Source organism: Ursus maritimus, unplaced genomic scaffold (genome assembly GCF_017311325.1).
Source record: "Ursus maritimus isolate PB19 unplaced genomic scaffold, ASM1731132v1 scaffold_25, whole genome shotgun sequence".
Lineage (NCBI taxonomy): Eukaryota > Metazoa > Chordata > Mammalia > Carnivora > Ursidae > Ursus > Ursus maritimus.
The window spans coordinates 10,778,264-10,798,390 of NW_024425008.1; the positions used below are offsets into that span (position 1 = coordinate 10,778,264).

The 20,127-nt window shown below is 48.8% G+C and overlaps 1 protein-coding gene across 1 annotated transcript in view; it reads right to left on the bottom strand.

Moving 5' to 3' along the window:
• Nucleotides 1-424: 424 nt before the first annotated feature.
• SLC24A4 (solute carrier family 24 member 4) overlaps nucleotides 425-20,127 on the bottom strand; it is a 151,342-nt gene continuing 131,639 nt past the window's right edge. The window contains exons 13-17 of the mRNA XM_040641247.1: nucleotides 10,078-10,244; nucleotides 6,196-6,310; nucleotides 2,240-2,352; nucleotides 1,773-1,838; nucleotides 425-580 (exon numbers count right to left, since the gene is read on the bottom strand). Coding sequence (XP_040497181.1) covers nucleotides 428-580; nucleotides 1,773-1,838; nucleotides 2,240-2,352; nucleotides 6,196-6,310; nucleotides 10,078-10,244 — 614 coding nt within the window. The 3' untranslated portion in view covers nucleotides 425-427. The remainder of the gene's footprint in view (nucleotides 581-1,772; nucleotides 1,839-2,239; nucleotides 2,353-6,195; nucleotides 6,311-10,077; nucleotides 10,245-20,127) is intronic.

Sequence of the window (20,127 nt, forward strand, 5' to 3'; positions counted from 1 at the left end):
CCCCCCTCCGAACTGTGAGTGCTCCCGGCAGAGGTCGGAGGGTCTGAGGAGCACATGAGGCCGAAGGGACTCACACCCTCTGGCCTAGAGGTGACAGTTGAGAACAACATTCCGATTTTTGCACTCGCCCCAGGGGACCGCGTGTTCTCCCGGCCACCTCCCTTCTGAGGCCACCGGGTGACAGAAGGACACATTGCACACAGAAGTTCCTCACTAAAGTGTCTGAGAGAGACGAGGCGCACACCACGTCCCTGTGGCCGGGCTGCCAGAGCAGGGGTCTGCCAAGCGGCTCGGACAGCGGCCCCTGACCCTTGCCTCGTGCGGGAAGGGCAGCACTCCGAGGAGGAGGAGGACGCCCAGTGGCCTGGCTCGTGACCAGACAAAGACCACGATGGCTCTTCCTTCCAGCGTGTGGAAGAGCTGGGCTTTAATCGTCTTCCCGGCACATGGGCAAGTTGACGAAGGTGAAGACGTTAAACTCTATCATGATGGAGAAGCACAGGAAGACGGCGTAGAGGGCCAGCACGCAGACACCCAGCTTGCGGTCAAGTCTCCACTTGTTGAGATGGATGCCAAGGACCTGGAGGGACAGAGCGCATGGGTAGGCCTTGGGGGCGGAGGAACGCATGCAGTCCTCCAGGCGTTCTACGTGGGAAACTAGACACATGCTACGGATCCCCGAACTTTCTCCAAAATGTGGGCAAGGGCAGAGTGGTGCTGCCAGGCTCATCCTTGGTCTGGTCAGGGGGAGCCCTGCGGGCTTTAAGGCCTGTCTGATGGAAGGGCGAGCCCTTGACCCAGGCCCGCGGGCTTCGGGGACACACGGCAGCTGCCCCCGCAGGACGGCCCGCCTCCTCGGGACCTGAGTGTCCTCAAGGCCCAGTCCAGCACCGAGGTCCTCCCTGCCCAGACCTTCTCTAGCGACAACCAGGGACATTCTCAGAGTCCTCCCTTTGCTGCAGAGCTTGGCATCCTCAGCCCTCGCAGGCAAAACTTCCAAGGCGTCTACTGGCTCACAGCATGGCTAACTTCAGCTTGGACCACCTTTCTCTGTGTGTGTGTGTGTGTGTGTGTGTGTGTAGATGGGCTTGGAGCACATTCTCATTCTACGTTCCTTCTGACTCTCCCGCACTTCATGCCTTTCTTTCTTATCTCTGGATCGAGACTTCCTAAGGGCTGGATCACAGTTACCCCATCAGAGCACCGCCATGGGTTCTATAGAGACAGACCGATCTGGGTTCAAATCCCGGCTTTGCCACTTCTTATCCCTGTGACCTTGGGCAAGTTACTTTCCCCCTCAGCCTCGATTTCTTCTGCAAAATGGGAATGGTCTCATCAGGTGGCTGTAAGGATTGACTAAAATAAGCAGAAGGACATTGTGCAGCTCAGGCCTGGGCGCGTGGAGTCAGGCGGCCTCAGTATCACTCATGTGCCAATCCTGAGGCCCGACCGTCATGTCCCCCCACGTGTCAGCTCAGCTAGGCAGGGGAGAATCTCTCTCCTCCTGGCACTGGTGAGGGGAGACGGATGGGCAGTGGGGAGACAGGGCTGTGGTTCACTTGCTCTAGAGACTTCTTAGTCACTCAGGGGAAAATGTAGTGGCAGGTGCCAACGTTCTTGGCACAAATTGCATCTGGAGGGATCTGTGAATTTGTGTTTTCTCAGCGTCCTCCCTCACTGCCAGGGGAAGACAGAGGGGTTTCAGAGACATTGCTAGTGACGATGCAGGATCAGACGGAATGAAGTACAATTCTGGAACCGGAAAGACTCACAGTGAGAGCGACGGAGCCCAGCAACAACACCACGGAATAGACCAGACCCCGGCTGTTGATCTTCACCTGGAAAAACGCACATACATGCCTTGAATCTCCGGGCTGCTTGGGGCCCTGTTCTGAGAGCCCAGGGCACTCTGGTGCATTCCTTCTGGAAAGCATGGGCGGGTATTCACGGTGAGCTCATGGTGGGGGGAGAGTCAGCTAACTATGGATTTAAGTCTCCACTCTGCCTGTGAGGGTACGGACGAGGAGGGGTGGCTGCACACGGGCGCTTCCCCCCGCAGGTGTCCCTCAGGCCGTTCCAGAGGCCTTCATGGAAAGTGGGTGCTAGGGTGCCAAGGAGAGGGGAGGGCAGTGTGTCCCCTGGGGCTCTCTGCTGGAACAGGGCCAATGCCACTGTCCATCCCCATCAAGTGCTCGTGTCTGGCATCCATGTGGCATATAAGGCAATGGGAAGAACTTACCGTGGACCCATAGTTAATAACCATGGTCTGCAGGCCCCACGGTATGCCGAGTCCCACTAGGATGTCAAACACATTGCTTCCTATGGTGTTTGAGACTGCCATGTCGCCAAGGCCTAGAGCAGACAGTTGACAAGTGTCATTCACCAAGATCAGTTTCCCGGAAACCCCCATTCGAGGCCTACTAGCGCTATTCTTCAGAAAGGAGCTCCTTCTTCATGGACCCCACACTTCAGAAACTTCTTATGAGGTCTAAATCTACTCCATGAAGTCTAAGGGGTCTCACAGCGGCTGAATGATGACCCTTAAGAGCCATATGTTAGAGTCCCCCCCTCCAGCAGCTCAGAACATGGCATTATTTGGAAAGAGGGTCTTGACGGGATCATCCGTTTGGAAGGAGCCATCAGGGCAGACCTTAATCCAATACAACTGGTGTTCTCGAAAGAGGACACCTGGACACAGCACAGAGGGAGCGTCAGCATGGCCGTTTACAAGCCAGGGAGAGAGGCCTGGACAGATTCTCCCTTGTAGCCCTCGGGAAGAACCAACTCTGCCAACACCTTGACCTTGGGCTTCAAGCCTCCGGAACCGTGAGACCATACATTTCTGTTGTTAGTGGTGCTTTGTATGGCAGCCCTGGGAAATGAATACAGGGCCCTCCATCAGTTCTCCTGCTGGGTTGCTCTGCTGAGGTTCTCTGAGGACCTACTATGTGCTCCGAGGACCCACTATGTGCTTCACACCTCACTGAATCCTCCCAGTTACCCTGGGAGGGAGGGGGCATTGTTCTCATGGCAGATGATGGAACCAAGGCTTGAAGCATGCCCAAGGTCGCACAGTTTGTGAGGGGCTCAGCATCCTTCACACCGAGCCACGATGCATCCATGGGGCCCAGGTGATGGCCCCATGACCTGGGCTCAGAGGATAAGGCATCGGGTCTCATGCCCCAACTAGACTAGAAGCATCTTAGAGTCTAGGGGCCTCGCCATCATCCTCTGCTTCCTGCCCAACTGGCCACACAATCGAAGGACTTAACAGCTCGAGGGGTATTAAAAGTTAGAAAACAAACTTGTACAAATAAGACTCCTGCTGGCAGCCATCTGTTCTAACCGGGCCACCGAGCTTTAATTTGACATGACCGTCAGAACCCGGCACAAACACAAGTGTCTGTGCAACGAACGAGCTTGGAACACAAATGCCTGCAGCCCCGAGAATGCTTTACAATCTAGAAGCTTGCAGCCACTCAGCGCAGCACCTGGACGGCTAGTTCGAGTCCATCTGAGCACCAACCCCGCAGGTGGAAGCTGGGCCACGCCCTCCTCCTGCCCTGTTGCTGTCACCTGCAGACCTCCAAGACATAGAGCCTTCCTCAAGGACCGCACATTCTTCCTCCCTGTCTGCCTCGGCACTGTCCTAAGTGACTTGAAAATCTTGGCAGAAAAATCTTGGTGCTGTTGGGGCGCTGACTCTGGCATCAGCTCCCAGCGTCTCAGCTTTTGGAACGATGCAGGGACATGAAGCGGCTGTTTTGGGCCAGCCCCTCGCCTCTGGTGAGCAGGCAGCCCTCGCTCGGGGGGTCAGGAGGTACGTGAACTCCCGAGTTTGAGAGGAGAGAGGGGGTCCCTCAGATTTGGCAGACTTCCCACCCTGCACAGGTGCTGCCTGTCGAGGAACCTTAGGGCAATCTTTCTCGAACTTCGAGAGCGAGGACTCGCTTGGGGGCCTGGCTGAAATGCAGATTCGGATCGAGCGGCTCTGGGACGGGCCTGAGAGTCTGCATTTCTTTTTTCTTTAATTCATCAATCAATTAATTAATTAATTTTGGAGGAGACAGAGCAAGAGCAGGGGGTGGGGGGGGCAGAGGGAGAGAGAGAGACGCCTAAGTAGGCCCCACGTTCAGCTCAGTGCAGAGCCCAGCGCGGGGCTTGAGCTCACAACTGTGAGATCATGACCTGAGCCGAAACCAAGAGGCGGATGCTTCCCCGACCATGCCATGCCGGCGGCCTAAAATTGTGCATTTCTTACAAGCTCCCTGGTCAGGCTGCTGTTGCTGCTCCCAGCCCGGACCACACTTGGAGCTGGGAGGCTTCGGGGAGCCCAGGATGCAGGATCTCTGCCTTAGAGCACGTGGCATGGTCGGCCTGTGCAGCGGATTCTGGGCAGAGGCTTCTGGACCCTTTGCCAAGAAGAAACTGTCCATGCTTTTAACCACGTCTGCCGGATCCTCGGCCAATGACACCGGCGGCACTGCGCCTTGCCCTTGCTCACTTTCTGTGCCCTCCACATTCCATAGGAGTCACTCTGATAGGATGTCCCCCCTTCAGAAACTGACTTAGCCCTGTTTCCTACAGAGCTCTTTCTTGACCTCACGCCCCAGCTCTTCCCCTTCTAGCATCCTGACCCCGGCTCCCAGCCGGTCTGGACTCCAGGGTTGTTTCAACGGCACATTCTCTTGTCCCCTTGCCCTTCCCTGCATCTACCCGGCAACCCCAGCTCTGGGTGAACTTGTCATCTCTCACACGTGAATCACTGGAGCTGGGTATGACTGAGTGTCGCTTGTCCAAGTTCCTGCCACTGAACACCAGCCAGGCCCTTGGGGCTCAGCAGCTCTCCTATCCCTTGCTGAACCGGGTTGAGCAGTGCCCCTCCCGCAGCTTGTGTCCACCCAGTGCCTGTGCGTGGGGCCTTATTTGCAAATAGGGTCTTTGCAGATGTGATCAAGTTAAAACGAGGTCATACTGAATTCGGATGGGCCCTGATGCAAGGACAGGTGTCCTCGTAAGGAGAGGGAAGTCTGGACACAGACACACGTGGAGGGCAGAACACCACGTGTTGACAGAGGCAGGGACAACAGTAACGCAGCCAGAAGCCATCTGGCCACCACCGGAAGCTGGGAGAATGGCCTGGAACAGACCCTTCCCAACAGCCTTTGGAGGGAGCGTGGCCCAGCTGCCACCTCCATTTTGGACTTCTGGCATCCAGAATTATGCAATAATCAGTCTCTTGTTTTAAGCCACCCCGTTGCTGTGTTTTGGTTATGACAGCCCTAGGAAGTGAATACACTCACCTCAGAGATCACTCGATTAAACCCCGTTCCCCTCAGCTGCTGTCCCCACTGTCCCCACTCTCCACAAGCCTCCGGCCTATGTCAACCACATTCCCACACTTCTCTCCCCTCATCTCAGGTCCTCTCAGGACCGACTGACCCCACCTCCCCAGTCAACCCTTTCTCCTAACTTGGGAGGAATAAAATGTCACTTCCCGCTTTCCAGAGCCCACTTTCCCCTTGGCCGCTTTCTTCCTCTCCCGCCTCCCCCGAGGTGTCATTCTATTATTGGCCCCCAGCCCCGCCCCCCCTACTTTCACACTTTCATCTGTGGAGGAGGACATGTGGAGGTCCATGCTGGTTGCGACCTCACCAGCAGAAACACCACAATCAGTAACGGTCAGCCCTTTAAGGGGCTTTTGTCCTGCCATTAAAGAGCATACAGGTACTCCTTACCTTGCTTAACCCGTGTCATGTAGTGAGCCTCAAAGAAAAACCACTAACCAACCAACCAAGCAACGAAACCCATACCCATGTTCTAGAACCTTAAGACCAGGAAAACAGTTGGAGGTCAAGATAACCCCCCCTTTGCCTGGAACCTGAGCATTTCTCAACGCTACTGTATTTGCTGTAAGAAGTCAGAGCTTCGGCTCTGTTCAACATCACACTGGTGATTTCAGAACAAGTTCTTTTGATCCAAGTCTGCACGAGCAAATGCTTCTAGAGATCTCGAGGTGTTTCCTGCGGTCATATTCTCTCCGCGGATGGACTCTGATGCGTGATGCTCTCCCCTCATCAGCCGTCTCCATAGCAGGACGTAACAGACCAGCCAGAAGGGCCATGAACTCTAACCCCAGCAGGGGCACGGGGTCCTGCGTGGTGCTGCTCACAGCTGGAGGGGAGCCACGCTTACCTTGCCTCGCCACGATTAAGCTGGCCATGCAGTCTGGAACACTCGTGCCCGCTGCCAGGAAAGTAATGCCCATGATGACGTCCGGGATCCCAAGCGTGTATCCAACGATAGTCACCTGCAGAAGAGTCCGGGGTGGGGGGCATGAACTCCGGGAGCAACCCCCAGGCCCTTTGCTTACCCTGAGTGCTTTTAACTGGAACGCAGGACTGCTGTTCTATCTGCTGTTTTCAAACATTAGAAACTGAAGGAAAATGAAAACAAGACCCACGGACGACCACTATTACCCTGTCAGCCTGTGGTTCTCAAACTTGAGCACGTGGAACAGCATCTGGTGGGCTGGTTACAAGGCAGACTGCTGCCCCCTGACCCCACCCCGAGTTTCTGCTTCAGGGGGCCTGTGGTGAAGCCCGAGAGTTTACCTTCCTACCCAGTTCCCAGGTGGCTGGGACCCTCCGGCTACTGGTCTGGGAACCACCCTCGAACATTGTTGCTTTAGAATATATCCTTGACCTCCTTTTTGGAGGGTGTGTTAGAAAAAAACAGAATCCGCTTATACCATCAATATATAGTTTGCAGTTCCACGTTTCACGTAATAAGACGCCGTGGATACCTTTCCACCTCACGTCGTCACCTCCGACACCATTTTCAACCGACATGCAGATTTCGTGGTGCGGCTGTGTGGCTCTAGCCAATCCCTCACCATTGGACAGTGAGGGGGTCTCTTTCTTTGGTCTTAGGAGCTCACTGCATATAACATGTATTGGGCACTTACTGTATACCAGGTGCTCTACCAGGTATGTTGTGCACACAATCTCAGGTGCTTTATTATTAGCACCCACGGGGGACGGGGCACTGTGGTTACACTCACTTTACGCCCAGGGAAACTGAGGCTCGGAGATTAAGCAGCATTGCCTGTAGGCAAGAAGCTGGTGAGCGGTGGAGCAGGGATTCTGGGCCAGGTCTTACCGACTCTAAAGGCCATGCTCCTACCTCAATATCACGCACCTTGTGTGTGTATCTTTGGGTCCTTATCTTACTGCCTTCTTAGCATAAGCTCCGTGAAAGAGAACTGCCGGACCCAAGGATCTTGATGCAGTCACACACTCTCCTGACAAACGCCTGACACTCGAGAGATGGCTGGGGCCCTGAGCAGCAGCCAGATGGAAAGCCCTAGAAGCATGTGGATAACCCCATTAGCTCTGGCTTGCCCCCTCATCTCTAAAATGGGAACCGTGGCACCTCTTAGGGTTGTTCACATCTCGACTGATGACTCCAGTCCCAGTGAATGGTCATGTGATTTAGGATAAGCTGGTTCGAGTCTCTGAGCCTCAGTTTCCTCATCTGTAAAATGGGTTTGCTAATAAAGATTAAGTGAGAAAATGTGAGGTGACGGTGTCTGGCCTGTGCAAGATGTTCACAGATGTATGTTTCCCTTCTCTTTCAGACGCCGAGCAGGGCAAAAATGAACCACCGATCCATCGAGGTTCAGTCTACCTTGGCCATGAACGAGATCTCTGCAAGCACAGCCACGCCGTGGCTGACATGCTTTCAGTGGGGGATGCCAGACATCGCGAATACAGGAGCCTGGGGTATTTTGGCATTATGGGGGATGCCTCCATTTTCCCCCTTTTCACTGAACTACGTGGCTAAGAAGCTGACGGATGGAAGAACAGAAGGAAGGTCGTGTGTGTGTGTGTGTGTGTGGTGTGCACGCGCGAGCACACCATCCAGGAGGCTTCGGACTAGCAATGCCATCTGAGTGTGGCGTTGCCCTGGATTCCAGCCCTGGGTCCTCAGGGCCCACCTGATACTTAGGCTTCGGATATGGGAGCAGAGCTGAGTCCATAGCTCTGGGGCTATTTGTGCAACTTCGTGGAAGTCGTGGCCCCCCTCTGGTCCTCAGTCTCCCCAAAGGTGTAAGGGTGCTGGACAGGACGATCCCTTTCCAAGGTCCCTCCCTTTTCACACTGACATTCAAGAATCATTCAGCCTTAGGGGTGAGAGATATAAAAGGCGGTAGGAGTAAGGGGTGGGCAGGTGAGACGTCACTGCTCCCTGGCGGTCCCTGTCGAGGCACAAGGAAAGCAAAGCAAACTCGTGGCCCAAAATGAAGGCTAACACAGGGTGCTATTGTCTTGACCAATTTCTACTGTCAGGGTCATTCCATTCCCCCCAAACTGAGGCAGGCTGAAGTTCAAAGTCACAGGTAAGGGTGTGCCAGCCAAGCAGTTCCTGTGACCCCAGCCAAGCTTCTGCCATGACTCTCTCTGCTTTAAGAAGCACAGGAGGGGTGAGTCAAGGTGGTGGGGATGCGAGTGTTGCTAAATGTCTCGCTTCATGGCGAATGAGCAGAGCTGATTTCATAATACTGTTGTTTCCAGTAATTGGAGAAGAAAAATTTCACCCATTCATTAATTCCATCTTTCCTAATTCTCATACCTACTCAAATGTCACGCGATACGTTTTAAATTTTCCTTGCAGGGTTGTTTTGGGAATGCACTTCAGTAAGAGAATTCACTGGATCCTTTTATCTGATATTTAGATGGGCTGGTGTTAACCTTACTCAGAAAAATGTCAATTTACAAGTGCAATTCACATAAGGCATTGTTTCCATGATCCTTGATCGTCCTTTACTCGGGAGTTCAGATAGTAACTATTTTCAACTCTTCCCGCACCCCAAAACACACACACACACACACACACACACACACACACACACACGCACACATGCACACAGAGGCATCTCATAAGGATTTTAACCGATTTTATCTGAACAAAGCATGGACGCAGCGCTGGCTGCCTCTCATGGTGAGAACGGTTGCTATCTACAGTTATGATCGATCAGTCATGCTGCCAGCTCGGAGCACAATGCCTGAGCAGAGACTTCCATCCTCCCAATGACCTTGTGAGATAGGGGGTCGTCCCCCTTCTGTAGAGGGGGTGACCGTGGCTCAGGGAAGCTGAGTCACCCGCCGGGGTTTCATGGCTGATAAGTGGGAGATCTAGGATTCAAATGCATTTCCACGTGACCCCGCAGCCCTTCCCTCCCCACAGGCTGGTACACGGAGCAAAGGGAAAGGGGCTCCTGCTTACCCGCCCCCTCCCCCAGCCAGTGAAAGGTTTGTACAGGGAGCTGCCACACGTGGCCAGAGGAGCTCACAAGGAGCTAGGCCAGTGCCTCTCTGTCTGCAACACTTCAGTCCAAATGGCATCTGAAAACTCCAGTAAGAAACTGAGGGGCAGTTCAGGATAGTCGTTGAAATCATGGACTCAGGAGCCCCCCTCTAGAACTTACTGCTTATGTAACTAAACGTATAATAGTTGGTAATTGTGCAACTGGGCCAATTACTCAATCTGGATGCCTCAGTTTCCTCATCTGTAAAATGAGCAAAGTGGAAACACCTATTCCACTGGGTTGTTAGGGGGCTAAAAGAGTTTACTGGCAGGTAACAGAAAAGACTGCCTTGTGTTCGTCTTCCACTGACTCGTCTCCCTCACATTCCCCCAGGGCCCCTGGAAGGGAAGGGGGACTAGTGACTAGCCCTCCAGAGATCTTCCCAGAGCACCCTCACCACCCTGCCATATTCCTCTTCCCATCGCACCTGGGCAGCGGGTCTTAGAATCTCGTCGCCTGCCCCCACTCCTGCCTTGAAGACCAGCGCCATGCTGTGTCCATCTGGGTATCCCTGGTGCCGAGCACAGCCCCAGGCACCTCTGCTGAAACTCCTTTCTACTGAGAAATAAGCCAACGTCTGCGAAGCGAGGCGACTTGCTGAAGGAGCACCGCCGTGTCTGAGGTCACTCTTGAACCCAGCTCTCCCACCTCCGGCAGGTGCTAGGCAGGCGCTGTCTGTACGACCCACCCCTGCTGCTGCCACTCACCAGCCACACCATTAGGTAGGAGAAGACAGCGATCCACAGCGTGGCGGTGATGAAGGTGACCATGAAGTACTTCTCCCAGCGGGGCTTGCTGCAGTTGGGGATGGTGACGCACAGAAGGAAGATGAGTGGCCAGGTGAACACCCACTTGGCTTTGTCCCCTCTTGCCTCTGCAGAGGGATGGGGTGGAGCCAGAAGGGGGAGGAGAGAAACACATACCGGGTTACACACCTGCTGGTCTACTAGTCTGTTGTTTTAGTAGTTTCTTTATCCGTTAAATGGGAACATTTTCTCTTTCTTGGTTGTTGCAAGAATGACATGATATAACGTACATAAAACACCCAGCACACACTGCGGCATATGGTTGTGGAAATCTCAGCTCCTTTGTTCCAAGGTCGTATACTCAGCTTGTTGTAGATACAAGACTAAAATGTGAGTGTCCTGGCTGGCAGGCGTGACCTCACTGGCCCTTACCAACAGAATCCACAAACAATTCAACCAAAGAAAATGGCCTCACTAAGTCACTGAGTGCAAGCATAGTGTCCTTAATTAGTCACTGAATATGGTGTGCACATGCAGCCTCAAAATTAGCTTGTTGGCTACACCAATGAATAGTGGAGGACAGACTTCTGAGGATTCTCTCCTCCACAAAAGCAATGAGAACATTGGCAAAAATGGTCAGAATCAGCCTTTTTCAGAACTCTGAAAATTAAACGAAGGCATGTAGTAATTCCAGCAGTGTTTACTTTAAGAAAATTGGCTGGATCTCAGTGAGAATAGTGAGCTTCATGGAGTTTTAACTTGCTCTATTTTCCATTCCCTTCCACCAGCTCTGGAGTAGCCTTGAGAACCAGCATCCTGGCATCCACCACAGGGGGCAGAGCTGGAGCTCTTTCCAAGGCCATTCTTGGAGAACTGGCATTATTTGACCTGTCTGGTGGTTTCCTGGAAGATCCCACTTTCCAGGCTGTCTTTATTTTTCCTGAATCAGAGCTCAGCCAGTATGAATAGCCTTTTCCTTGGGGGCATTTGTTGAAAACAATCAGAGGCAACTGTTGAACATCACACTGTCCAAGGTGGTGGATAACAGTTGAGACAAACAATGAACTGGTCAAACAGCTTTAAAGGAAAAACTGGGGAATAGGATATCTATAGAGGGCTTTGCAAACCTCCCACACACTGGGGAATCTAAAAGACTATGAGTACGCATAGGACTGTGCCCACGGATATTTGTATGCTCAGTAAAAATTTGAGGATGCCCTAAGCTTTCACCTCTGCCTAATGTTGAAGCTCTGAGCAAGCAAGAAAGTAAAAACTAAGGTAGATTTGTAAACTGTCTGCCTCAGTGTTGAAGGTGTGCCCCCAAACTCACACAGAACTTATCGGCAAAGACTGAAAGACTTAATTGGTCCAGGCATCTAAGGAAATCTCTGCGCAATCATTAGATGACCTTAAGAGAACCTACCAGATATTTCAGTGTCCACACACAATGAATTATATAGATTTTAAAGAATTAGCTGAGAAAACTGACTAAACAAACAACAATAAATAGCAATAACAAGCAGAAGGGAGAAGAATCTGATTTCCAGCATTGTCAAACTATATTATTTTAAATGCCCAGTTTCCACAACAACAAAAAATTTTGAGACGTGTAAAAAAACAAGAAAGTATAGCCCATCCACAGGGGGGAAAATCAGCCTAAATTACCTCTGAGGAATTCCAGACATTAGATTTACTAGACAAAGACTTTACTTATTATTTTAAAGTTTGTTTATTTACTTATTTACTCATTTATTCATTCATTTTAGTAATCTCTGCACCCAACGTAGGACTCAAACTTATGACCCCAAGCTCAAGAATAGCATGCTCTTCTGACCAAGCCAGCTTGGTGCTCCTAGACAAAGACTTTATATCAGGTGTTTTAAACATATTCACGAGTTTTCAAAATGTCTAAAAAAAAACTGAAGAGAAGTAGGAGAATGATTTCTCACCAGAGAATATCAATAAAGAAGTAAAAACCATAAAAAAGAACAAAGAGCAGTTCTGGAGTTGAAAAGTAAAATAATTGAGAAATTCACTGCTGGGGCTCAACAGCAGATTTGAGCAGGAAGAAGAAATCAATCAATGACCTTGAAGAGAGGCCAGCTGAAATGATCTAGTCTCAGAAACAGAAAGAAATAGGCAGAAAAGGCACGAAGAATACCCAAGGAAATCACGTTCAAAAAGTTCCCAAATCTGATGAAAAAATTAACATATACGTTCAAGAAGAAGACACATTCTTCTCAAGCTCGCATAGAACATTCTCCAGGATAAACACCAGTTAGGTCATAAAACAAGCTTAGATACACTTAGAAGGATTTAAATTATGTGAAGTAGGTCCTACAGACACTCACAATGGAAAAAACTTAGAAATCAGTAACAGAAGGAAAACTGGAAGTTCACAAATATGCGGAAATTAAAGAACATGTTCCTAAATAACCACTAGGTCAAAAAAGAAATCACGAGGGAAATTAGAAGATACTTTGGGGGCGCCTGGGTGGCACAGCGGTTAAGCGTCTGCCTTCGGCTCAGGGCGTGATCCCAGCGTTATGGGATCGAGCCCCACATCAGGCTCCTCCGCTATGAGCCTGCTTCTTCCTCTCCCACTCCCCCTGCTTGTGTTCTCTCTCTCGCTGGCTGTCTCTATCTCTGTCAAATAAATAAATAAAATCTTAAAAAAAAAAAAAGAAAATACTTTGAAATGAACGAAAATGAAAACACAACATACCAAACCTTACGGGATGCAGGAAAAACAGTGCTTAGAAATTTATAGCTATAAATGACTACATAAAAAAGAGGAAAGATCTTAAATCAATGACCTAATCTTCCACCTTAAGAAACAAAACAGAGCAAATTAAGCCCAAAGAAAACAGAAGAAAAGAAATAAGATTAAAGTGTAATAAAATAGAAAATTTTAAAAAGAGAGAATCAATGAAACTAAAATTTGTTTCTTTAAAAAGATCAATGAGGGGTGTCTGGGTGGCTCAGTTGGTTAAGTGTCTGTCTTTGGCTCAGGTCATAATCCCAGGCTCCTGGGATCAAGCCCTGCTCCTTGGGGAGTCTATTTCACCCTCTTCCTCTGCCCCCCCCACTCTCTCTCTCTCTCTCTCAAAAAAAAAAATCTTTAAAAAAATAAAAAGATCAATGAAATTGACAAACTGTTAGCTAGACTGACCATGAAAAAAAAAAGAGAAGATGCAAATTATTAAAATCAGGAATGAAAGAGGGTGATGGTTATATGCCTCACAGAAATAAAAAAAAGAATTATTAAAGAATCTATGAACAACAGTGTGCCAACAAATTACATAACCTAGGTGAAACAGACAAAATCCTACAAAGACAGAAATATCAAACCTAGCTAAAAAAGAAAAAAAAAACTCAATAAGACTTATAACAAGAGACTGACATAGTAAAAAAACAAACAAACCAAATAAACAAAAAAAAATTTACTTAAAGTAAGGCCAGGACCAGATGGCTTCATGGTGATTTCTACCAAATGTTTAAAAAAGGATTAGCATGAATCCTTCACAAACTCTTCCCAAAAGGTAGAAGAGAAAGGAGCAGTTTGCTATTCACTCCATGAAGCCAGTATTATCCTGGTAGCAAAGCCAGACATGAAGAGAAAAGAAACACAGACCAATATCCCTTATGAATACAGATGTAAAAATCTTTAATGAAATTCTGGCAAACTGAATCCAGCAAACATACAAAAAGGATTATGTACCATGACCAAGTGGGATTTATCCCAGGAATGCAGGCTTGGTTTGAATATGAAATTCAATCAATCCAGTATACCATGTCAATAGAATACAGGAAAAAAAAAAAAAAACAACAACAAAACAACCCATGTCCACTGAGGCAAAAAGAAAAGGCAGGCATTTGACAAAATCTAAATGATAAAACACTCCGCAAACTAGGAAGAGAAGAGAATTTTTTCATCCTGTTAAAAGGCATCTATAAAAGCCTCACAGCTAACATCATAAAGGTGGAAGACTGAAATCTTTCAATGTGATGAAGATGTCTGCTCTGATCATTTCTATTCAACACTGTACTATAGGTGTTAGCCAGGAACACTAGGCAAGAAAAAGAAGTCATTCAGCTCGGAAAGAGAAAGTAAAACTACCCCTATTTGTACATTGCATGATCTCGTAGAGAGAACGTTCTAAAAAGTCCATACACACACACACACACACACACACACACACACACTCAATCACAGTAAATGAATTTAGCCAAGTTGCAAGATACAAGATCAATATACAAAATAAGGTTGTATTTCTACATGGTAACAATGAGTGATCCAAAAATGAAATTAAGAAAACCGGTTCCATTCACAATAGCTGCCAACAAACCAACTAACCAACCCTTAGGAATAAATGTCAGAAAAGAAGTATAAGATTTATATGCTGAAAACGACCAAACAACATTGAAGGGAATTTAAAAAGCCTTAAATAAATGGGAAGATATTCTGTACTTGGATCAGAAGATTTAATATTAAAATGGAAATGCGCCCCCAAAACCGATCTATAGATTCAACGTGATCCCTGTTAAATCCTAGCTGACTTTTTTTAAAGTAAAAATTGACCCGCTGTTTCTAATACTTACACGGAAATGCAAGAGACCCAGAATTGCCAAACCAATCTTGGAAGAAGAACGAAGTTGGAGGACTTACATGCCCTGATTTTAAAATTTACTACAAAGCTACAAGCAATCAGGGCAGTGTGCTACTGGCATAAGGATTTATAAATCAATGGAAGAGAATTTTGAGTCCAGAAATAAACTCGTCCATTTAAGGCGAACTGATATTTAAAAAGGGTGTCAAGACTATTCAATAGGAAAAGAACAGTCTTTTTTTTTTTTTTTTTTAACAAATGGTGCTGGGATAGTGCAAAAGAATGAAATTAGACCCCTCCCTCACACCACATACAAAAATTTACTCAAAACGGACTGAAGATCTAAACATGAGGTGAAACTACAAAACGTTTAGATGAAAACAAGGGCATAAGTCTTCATGACCCTGGATCAGGCAATGGTTTCCTAAAAGACACCAAAAAACACAAAAGAAAAAAATAAAGATACACTGGATTTTACCAAAATTTAAAAGTTTTGAGCTTCAAAGGACACGATCAAGGAGGTGAAAGACAATCCATATGATAGGAGAAAATATTTGGAAATCCCATAAAGGTCTAGTTTGCAGAATATATAAAGAACTCATCACTCGACAATAAAAAAAAAATCTCAATCTGAAAAACAGGCATAGGATTTGAATAGATGGTTCTCCAAAGAAAATATAAAAATAGCCAATAAGTATGTGAAAAGGTGCTCAACATCTCTAGTCATTAGGCAATGGCAAATAAAACTTTGTACCCACAAGTATGACTATACCAAAAAGACAGACAATAATATGGGCAAAGATGTGGGAAAACGCGGACCCTCAGACACTGCTGGTGGGAATGTAAAATGGCGCACACAGCGTCTTGGAAAATAGTTTGGCCGGTCCTCAATATGCCCACACAAAAATCTGTACTCAAATGCTCGTAGCAGCATGACTTGTAATAGCCAAAAAGGAGAAACAACCCAAATATCCATCAAGTAATGAACAAAATGCAGCATGTAAACACAATGCAGTGTTATTCGTCCACAAGCAGGAACGAAGTACCGACCATGCTACAACATGCATGAACATAGAACACCTGCAAAATGAGTGAGGCCAGACACAAAAGGCCACGTGTTACGTGATTTCATTTATACGAAATGTCCAGACGAGGCAAATCCAACAGAGACAGAAAGATGAACGGTTGTGGAGAGGGGATGGGAGTGATTATTCATGGGTGTGGGGTTTTGGGGGGCAGAGAAATGAAAATGTTCTGGAATTGGGGTGCCTGGGGGGCGCAGTCGGTTAAGGGTCTAACTCTGGGTTTCGGTTCAGGTCGTGATCTCAGGGTTGTGAGATCGAGCCGAGGCAGGCTCCGAGCTCAGCATGGAGTCTGTCTGGGATTCTCTCTCCCCCTCCCTCTGCCCCTCCCACTCATAAATGCATGCATACTCTCTCTCTAAAAATAAATACATCTTTAAAAAAACTTTCTGGAATTATACAGTGGTGATGGTTGAACAACTTTGTGAAGACACTAAAAACCACGAAACTAGACACTTCACAAGAGTGAATGTCATGATATATGAATTACATCTCAATAAAAAAAACCCTGCAAAGCAGGCTGGCAGGAGCTGTTTTACTTCCATACATCTGGGCTTGAATCTTCCTAAATCATTAAAAGCATATTTACTGAGAAAAAAAAAAACCCAAACCCAGCCTGGTTATAATAATGAACCAACAGAATATGGCTAGCTCAAAATCAGCAAAGCCATTCAGGTATTCATCCTAGAAACTTCATCAGAAAAACATCTGTCTTCCCAGATCTCTCTCTACATATCTTTCTGTGCCTTGTAATCCTTGCATGAAGAGCAGAAAGGGTTCCCGCCTGATTGGTTTGGCCAAAATTCCTGGCTCTTCCCTCGTCAGCCCACACCCCAACCCATCTAGGCTGCCGGGCCTCTCCAGAATTGACCTAAAACTCCATGTGGGAAGAATCCACTTCGGGGAATTGTAACCCTGAACACGTCTATGCGTAGGGCATCTTTGGAGATACATACAAATGCCACAGCACGAAGATCATTTTCTTATTTTCACAGACACACAATGGTGTTGCTTTTGCCTGGTATGGGTTTCACATCTGGTTTGGACATCTACCCTGATCGGGCCCCACCCAGCTGGCAAGCCTCACGGCCCACCATTGTTCTCTATAAAACAATGCTCCGTCAGACCTATGCTATGCCGCTGCTGTGCTCGACGGTTGGATACGCTCCATTAATGGACTGTGAGAGCAATTAAGTGGATGGCAAGTAGCGTTTTCTTTAAGAGAAGCAAATAGTAGAGCTACGGTATGGAGTTAAGAGTTATGTGTTATTCTACAGACTTCTGCTTCCCTTTTACAGATATCTGTGTGTAAAATAGTTATCGTTATGGATCATGGTCAAAATGTGGAAAACTTCCACACTGCTCATGCTATGCTCCCACCCCTCCCCTCTGTGCCCCCCCGCCGCCGCCCCGTCTGCAGCCTCCCCATTGTTCTGACTCTTCTGGAAAGCCTTTCCTCATTAACTCAGTCCATGGTGATCTCTTTCTTCTGTAACTGCTTTGAATTTTAAGACTACGTATGAGAGGTGCCTGGGTGGCTCAGTGGGTTGAGCGTCTGCCTTCGGCTCGGGTCATGATCTCGGGGTCCTGGGATCGAGCCCCCTGCTCTGCAGAAAGTCGGTTTCTCCCTCTCCCTCTGCACCCCCCACCCCGCTTGTGTTCTCTCTCTCAAATAAAATCTAAAAAACATATATATATATATATATTCATGAACTACTGAAACTACTGAAGCTGACCTATGACCTCACTGCCCGACTCTCCCACCCACGCTCTTCCAGGACAGGGTGCAAACACAGCTGGTAACAGCTCCGGGTGCCTTCTGCACTCATCCAGAGCATACAATTAGCATACGAGCATACGCTCGTCTGGAGGTGACACGCTGTCCTGTTTGCTAATGGCCTGCACTGTGTAATTCAGCACTTTATTTACCGTCGTGTTCCCTGATTGCTGTGTACGCTGAAGGGCAGTAAAGGTCAGGGACAAGACAGGCAGCGGGCAAAGCTCTGGCATCTGACACGGGGATCCAATCCCGCTGGGGAACTCATCAGCCACAGGTCACAGGGCAAGCAGGCCCCCAAACCTCTTTTCCTTACCTTAGAATGGGGGTGATGATAGCAAACTGGGGGGCTTGGGAACAAGACAGCATTTGTCAGTGCACATCTCACCATTGCTACTGGGGCTACTAATACGGACCCGGTTCTGGATATTTTAGGGAGCTATCAGACCATGGCTCTTGATGTTGGCTTGGGGGACACAGTCAATGTGGATGAGTTTTGAAGCCTGAGTTTGAGCTGCTCACAGGCAGGGCCCTGCTGGATCCTTACATGCTTGTGCCCATGGCAGAGCCCCAGTACGTGTGAAATGAATGGGAGGACCACCCAGGACATAGGGACAAGAACAGGAAAAGACCATCAGAAATAAAAATGAATTTAAAAAATCTCACATAGCAGACATGAGAATTCCCATTTGAAAGCCTATTCTCAGAAGAGGATTTCTCTAGATCATGCTGATGAAATGAGAAATTTCCTGAACATCTCCAAGAGAAGAGGACACATCACAAGGATGTGTTACTGGAGTAGAAATAGAGAACCCAGTCGCACCTGACTGGGGAAAGGAGATGTCAATGTCCTGGAACCACCACCCCAGACCTTGCTGGGTGGCTGGGTGTGGAAGTTCGGGATTTGGTGAGGTTCCTGGGACAACTCTGGCAGCAATCCCAATCAGGGGGCCATTTTCTGCCAGCCACATTTGTGCTCCTGCCTGGGACCGGCCCAGGGGTGGTTCTAATCACACTGAGTTATCACAGCCTGTTTCCCAGGACACTGAACCGACGACAGTGTGTGTGGCGGAACTGTGAAGTGAGGCTAGGACAGGCAGAGAAAGCAGGTCTGAGGGGCACGGGCTTACACAGGGACGAGGAAGGGGACAGGGAGAGTGGGGCCAGCCTGATCCTGTAGTTCTTGGCTCTGCTTGGTCCTGAGACCCACCTGTACCAGCTCCAGGAAACCCCTATGTACCTTTCTCATACAATTCCCTTTCCTGCTCAAGGGAGCTCTAGCTCACTTGTTACTTGCTACCAAAGAGTCCGAGGCAATAGAGTCATGAAGATAGGAGCCACCCGCTGTAGGAGGGACTTTTTGTCCTGGCCGGAAGTATCTCCCTCCTTAATTCTGTGCTCACCACACAACCTCCCGCCCCAGGATATGGTCTCCTGACATGTCCAGCAGGCTGGGCCCCAGCCTTCTCATCTGCAAAGTCAGACGATGAGACTAGACCATTGGTTCTCAGTTCTCACTGATCATCCACAGCACCTGGGGGTGGTGGGAGGAGTTGCTGACAGATTCCCGAGTCCTGCCAAGATTCTTTAATGTGGTCAAGTTCTAAGGCTGTGCCCAAATACGTATATTACCAAAACCACATCTAGCGTGTTGTAAAATGCACCGAGTGTTGGTTTTGATCAGCTACGGTAAGACGCGCAAAAATGATCGTCATGAAAAAGTCTTCATATTCCCAGATCCCTGGAAACAGAAGGCAAGGTATGCCATGCTGAGTCACAGGGAGAAGCACCCGGGTCAGTCGGGAGGCAGGAGGAACAGGAGGAAAGCATGGGCAGGAGCCTTTATTGAAACTTCCATGGGAAAAGACAAGGCGCAGTAGGAAGGCTTCAGGTTGGCTAGTTTGAATGATTTCAGCAGGCTCTGGGGGGTAGAGGCCATCTCTAGTTATCTGGTACCTGACCCTGGGGTGATGGGGGCAGAGGAAAACCCCCTCCTGGAGTGGGAGAGGCAGACAGAGGAGGTGGTTCAGAGCACTGGGATCTGGACTGGTTAGTTTGTGCTCCTGGATGAGTAGTTTGCGATCTCTAAAAATTGGCAAGTCTAATAGGGCACCTGGGTGGCTCAATCGGTTAAGCGGCTGCCTTCAGCTCAGGTCATGATCCTGGAGTCCCAGGATGGAGCCCCACATCAGGCTCCCTGCTCAGCGGGTAGTCTGCTTCTCCCTTTCCCTCTGCTCTTCCCCCCACCTTGTGTTCTCTCTCGCGCGCTCGCTCACTCTCTCTCAAATAATCTTTAAAAAAAAAATTGGCAAGTCTGAGCACTTCTGGGTTGTACTGGGCATGCGCTGCTCTCGTCTGGCCAGCATCCATTCCTCTACTGGTAACAGCAAGCTAATGTTCCTGTTGGGAGCCAACCCTCCATTCCACATCGGTCCGTGTGGTTTGGAGGGCTGACTCCACCTTCTGGCTCTATGGGTGGGAGTGTGATTCAAGCTTGGCTAATCACGTATCCCATAAACACTTGGTACGTGCGTTCTCCGGG